The 5,348-nt window shown below is 47.0% G+C and overlaps 1 protein-coding gene across 1 annotated transcript; it reads left to right on the top strand.

Annotated features, from left to right (window-relative positions):
• Nucleotides 1-3,729: 3,729 nt before the first annotated feature.
• Nucleotides 3,730-4,972, top strand: LOC133100815 (protein FAM136A-like). Its single transcript, XM_061205286.1, has one exon. It carries the CDS (start codon nucleotides 3,795-3,797, stop codon nucleotides 4,209-4,211), a length of 417 nt encoding a protein of 138 aa, XP_061061269.1. The 5' UTR covers nucleotides 3,730-3,794; the 3' UTR covers nucleotides 4,212-4,972.
• The last annotated feature ends 376 nt before the right edge of the window (nucleotides 4,973-5,348 follow it).

The following is a 5,348-nucleotide window of genomic DNA, read 5'->3' as shown; positions in this document are numbered from 1 at the left end:
ACAGGTGGGCCTGGGAACCCGGAGCAGTGCAGTGACCTTGTGCTGGGGGATCTGGTGGGAGCTGATCTCTGAGCCCTCGGGCCCCTGTGGGCCTTTGCTCTGCCCACTGCCACCCTGTGGTGCCTCTACGTCCCCCTCCTGCCCACTTACAAAGCCCGCATTCAGGATGGGAGCGTCAGCCATCTATACCATGGAGTGAATTATCTCAACTTTCTGTGTCCCTGTTTGCCCCGTCTTAAGTCAACGTTCTATGCAAGGTATAGAAGGTGATTCCTTGGGGGTTTGGGGGGAGGGGTCCAGGAGCTGGCCTGGGCACTGGGGGCCTCCCAGCCACACTGGAGGCCACTTATTCCACTAATCGGCAGGGCCTGCGAAGGCAGTGGGAGGAGGCTGCCGGGGTTTGGGGGATAAATCATAAACGATGCCCTTGCTTTCCTGCTTACATCTAACTCGGTTGGGAAACAGATGTGGGACAGATGGAAATAAAAGGTCACATGTATTCCTGCTGAAAGCTTGTTGGAGAGCATGGCTTATTTGGGAGATGAATGGACTTGCTGACACTCTACCCTTGAATTACACTTATCCAGCCATCCCTGGCACAGCTGAAACCCCAGCCCCTCATTACTGGACCGAACACCGGGGCCCCTGATGGGGCAGCTCCCAGAGGGAAGAGAGGCCGAGCCGCGGCCGCCCATTCTTCCTTCTGAGCTCACCCATCAGGAGAGTCCCATGTCCTCGGCCTGGGTGGAGAGAGGCCCGAGTGCTATGGACCGACGATCCTCTTCAGGGAAACGCGGGGAGGGGATCAGTATTCCTCCCAACAGAGGCGAACGCACCCTCCTCTTGGGATTCTCCCCGCAGCACCACCCAGGGGGCCTGGGGAAGTAGCTGTGAGATAAGCCCCCCTCCGTCCCTTCACTGACCACCCACCATGCCCGCCCGCCTCCCTGCTGCCCATCCTCCACTCTCCTTCAAGCCACAGCATCCCTGCCGTTCCTCTACTGGGAACCCACAAGCTCTCTGACTTGTTTCTTTTGTCTGCTTCCTCCTGGTGTGAGGCATAAAATGCCAATCCCCCCCCCCCATATCCTTTATTCCCTTCTTATGTGGAAAAGGAACCCCTGATTTTTAGCCAGGCATAAAGCTACATTTCCCAGCTTCTTTGCTGCTAGGTGTGGTCATGTGCTTAAGTTTTGGCCCATGAGGTGTAAGCAGAATGGGTATATAAGACTTCTTGGAATTGTACCTGTAGGGAGATGGCATTCCCTTTTTTGTCTCTTCTTTCCTGATGGCTGGAATGTGAACATGATGGCTGGATCTTGAGCAGCTATCTTGGACCATGAAGTGGAAGCTGTGCAGCGAAGATGGCAAAGGAGAAAAATAGGAGCCTGAGTGCCTAATAAGTTTGTGGAGCCACAATACCAAGCTTGTACTCTTCTCTCCCAACCTTGTTCACATGAGAGAAACAAATCTGTTTCTTATTTAAGCCACTGGTCTTTGGAGGTTTCTGTTAACGGCAGCCAAACCTAATCCTAACTAATACAAAGTATGTGCATGGGTGTGAGCAGGCTTATGCTCACGTGTGTACATGCAAACATGTATAAGCAAGTTTATGGGGAAAGTAGCAGTGTGGATAGTCATCCACTTGCCTGTTAATATTAATTGTACATCTGTCATGTGCACCTCACCCTGACAGGCCTTATGAGAGAGACAAAGATGAACAGAGAGGGACCCTGCCCCCAAGGATTGTTGTTGTTGTTGTTAGAGGATGGTTCTTAACCTCTTCTTCCTTAAGAACCCTAGAGGATCTAAGGAAAGCTTATCAATATTTGAACACACATGCACACAGAGTTTGGATTACAATGATCAGGTTGGAACCTCCCAGAATGCACCTTCTGTTCTGTCATCATTCCTGAAAAACACCAGCCCATTTCTGATCCCTGCCAGAGATGGAGCTGAGTTCACAGCCAAGGAAGACTGAAAGCAGGGCAGACCCAGACAGGGACAAACCTGACCCAAACTGAGAACCCTGGAGATGAAAGAGCAGTGATTACAATACAATTTTTTTTTTTAATTTTTATTTATTTATTTATTTATTTATTTTTGGCTGTGTTGGGTCTTCGTTTCTGTGCGAGGGCTTTCTCTAGTTGCGGCGAGTGGGGGCCACTCTTCATCGCGGTGCGCGGGCCTCTCACTATCGCGGCCTCTCTTGTTGCAGAGCACAAGCTCCAGACGCGCAGGCTCAGTAGTTGTGGCGCACGGGCCTAGTTGCTCCGCAGCATGTGGGATCTTCCCAGACCAGGGCTCAAACCTGTGTCGCCTGCATTGGCAGGCGGATTCTCAACCACTGCGCCACCAGGGAAGCCCTACAATACAATTTTGATCACCAAGTTGCATAACAAATTTCCCCAAAACTTAATGACTTAAAGCAACACACATCTATTATCTCCTAGTTTCTGAGGGTTGGGACTTCAGGAGTGACAGAGCTGAATAGCTCCATCTTGGGGTCGTTCATGAGGTTTTGGCTGATATGTCTGCCACAGCTGAAGGGTCTGCCTCCAAGATGGTTCTCTCACTCAACTGTGGGCAGGAGACTTCGGGTCCTCATCTGTGGGCCTTTCCAGAGTTGCTTGAGTGTCTTTATGACATGGCATTTGACTTCCTTAGAATGAGTGATCCAAACAAAGGCAATGTGGAAGCCACAATATCTTTTATGACCTAGCCTTGGAAATCACATACCATCACGTCTGCCCCATTTTACTTATTCAAAGTGAGTCATTAAGTGCAGCCTACACTCAACGGGAGGGGAATTAGATTCCACCTCTTGAGAAAAGTATTGTCAAATAAACTGTGGACATATTTAAAAACCACTACACCAAGAAATGCTCTAATTACTGAAGTAGTTTGTAGGTAGTTTGATAGCAGGAAGAAATTGAGAACATTCTAATCCTGGAAAGCTATGTCCCCTGGCAGGGTTTATGTGTTGGGCTATTGTAGGTTTGAGTAATGTGAGTCAGTCTTCCAGATCCTGCTCAACTGTGGGTGAGCTGACATTATTAAGATCTTGGTATGATTTCAAACTTCTGAGATTTGTTAAGATTTGTTTTATGGCCTAACATATGACCTATCCTGGAGAATGTTCCATTTGCACATGAGAAGAATGTGTATTCTGCTTCTGTTGGATGGAATGTTCTGCAAATATCAGACCATCTGGTCTAACGTGTCACTTAAGTCCAATGTTTCCTTACTGATTTTCTGTCTTGGTAGGCTATCAATTGATGTAACAGGGGTATTCAAGTCCCTTTCTATAATTGTATTGATCTCTATTTCTTAACAAATATCTTTTGTAACAAGTGTTAACAAATTTAAGAAGACTGAAATCATATCAAGCATATTTTATGACCACAATGGTATGAAACTAGAAATCAATTACACGAAGAAAACTGGGAAATTCACAAATATGTGGAGAATAAAAAACATGTTACTGAATAACCAATGGGTTATTAATTAACCTATTAATATTAAAAGAAAAAATTTTAAATGCCTGGAGACATAGGAAAATACAACATACCAAAACTTATAGGATGCAGCAAAAGCAGTTCTAAGAGGGAAGTTCATAGCAATAAATGTCTAGCTCAAAAAACAAGAAAAATTTCAAATAAACAACCAAACTTTATACCTCCAGGAACTAGAAAAAGAAAAACAAACAAAGACCAAAGTTAGGGCGAAGGGGCGGGCTCGTGCCCGGGAGTCCATGTGGGCGCCGGCGCGGCACTGAGCAGCGCGGGGTCGCCATGGCGGAGCTGCAGCAGCTCCGGGTGCAGGAGGCGGTGGACTCTATGGTGAAGAGTCTGGAGAGAGAGAACATCCGGAAGATGCAGGGCCTCATGTTCCGGTGCAGCGCCGGCTGTTGTGAGGACAGCCAGGCGTCCATGCAGCAAGTGCACCAGTGCATTGAACGCTGCCATGCACCTCTGGCTCAAGCCCAGGCCCTGGTGACCAGCGAGTTGGAGAAGTTCCAGGACCGCCTGGCCCGGTGCACTATGCATTGCAACGACAAAGCCAAAGATTCAATCGATGCAGGGAGTAAAGAGCTTCAGGTGAAGTGCCAGCTGGAGAGTTGCGTGACCACGTGTGTGGATGACCACATGAACCTCATCCCAACCATGACCAAGAAGATGAAGGAGTCTCTCTCATCCATTGGGAAATAGATGTCTGCTATTGGCCATCGGGGCTGAAGGCAGGAATCTATTTAAAAAGAGAAATGGGGATTTGGGTTTTCTAAAGAAAGTTTATGAATGAGGAAATTAAGGACGGCAGCAAGTTTAAGGTCTATATCACTTGCCTCTGGACACTGGTTCCTTTGTGTTTGAAACCTAGAAAGTGAAAAAACCTGGTGCTAAAATTGGGGTCAGAGATAGCACAGGAGAGTTTTTGTGAGCCTGAATTTCACGTGGCAAGTGCTTATCCTGGCAACAGGGAGTCTCCCTTGTACCAAACCAGAGACCTCCAAGGTACCAGATTCTCTTAGTACACAGATACCAACAGGCTGGCAGGTTCATCTGACCTGCTTATGATCTGGTGGAGTGTGAGGAGAGATGTTTCTATTTGTTGCCAACCTCCTGTTTACCAGAAGGATCACTACAACATTTTCCACAAACTGGAAATAAAACAAAATCCATGAGGTCACTAATTTAGAAGGGGAAAGGGGGCTTCTGGGAATTTGTTTTGCGTGGTTTTGTTTTATATACAAGGGCATGAAGCTACTTTAAGATGTAGAGTTGGGAGAGGTAGTTTCGATAAAAACTTTGAAAGGGTCCTTGTGGATATTCATTTCTGGCCATCAGGATGTGGATGCGCATTTCTTAAAATTCTCACACATGACATTTTTCAGCCTGGAGACCCTGCAAAAATATAAGAAGCGCTATCACACTGGTAGGGGAAGCAAACCTTCCCTCTGACTGGCAGCCATGATGAGCCCTGAGGCTGTCAGCAGCAGAGTCAGCTGAGTGACAAGACAATCTTGCAGTGACACTCACCCTTGAAGGGAAAGGGGATTTTGATTGTGCTATATGCTAGTATTCAAGAATGAACAGTGAAAGAGGAATTGTTAGCTGCTTAATTAAGAGAGTTATGAAGTACTGGCTTTGGAAAAATCTGGTTTGCATAAAACAAAATAGAATGAAAGCCGAAACCCAGTATTGCTTACTTTGCCCCCTGTAATAACAGAGCTCTGTTGAAACAATCCCTTGGCAACACGAAGGTCAAAGGAGAAAAAGTAAGCAACTCAGGGGCAAGCTGTAACTCCTTTAGAGCAAAAAACGGGACAGCCCTCCGTTACCAAATGC

The sequence above is a fragment of the Eubalaena glacialis genome, chromosome 11, assembly GCF_028564815.1.
Source record: "Eubalaena glacialis isolate mEubGla1 chromosome 11, mEubGla1.1.hap2.+ XY, whole genome shotgun sequence".
Lineage (NCBI taxonomy): Eukaryota > Metazoa > Chordata > Mammalia > Artiodactyla > Balaenidae > Eubalaena > Eubalaena glacialis.
Note: the sequence above shows the minus strand (reverse complement) of the source record. Positions and strands in the feature narration are given on the sequence as shown.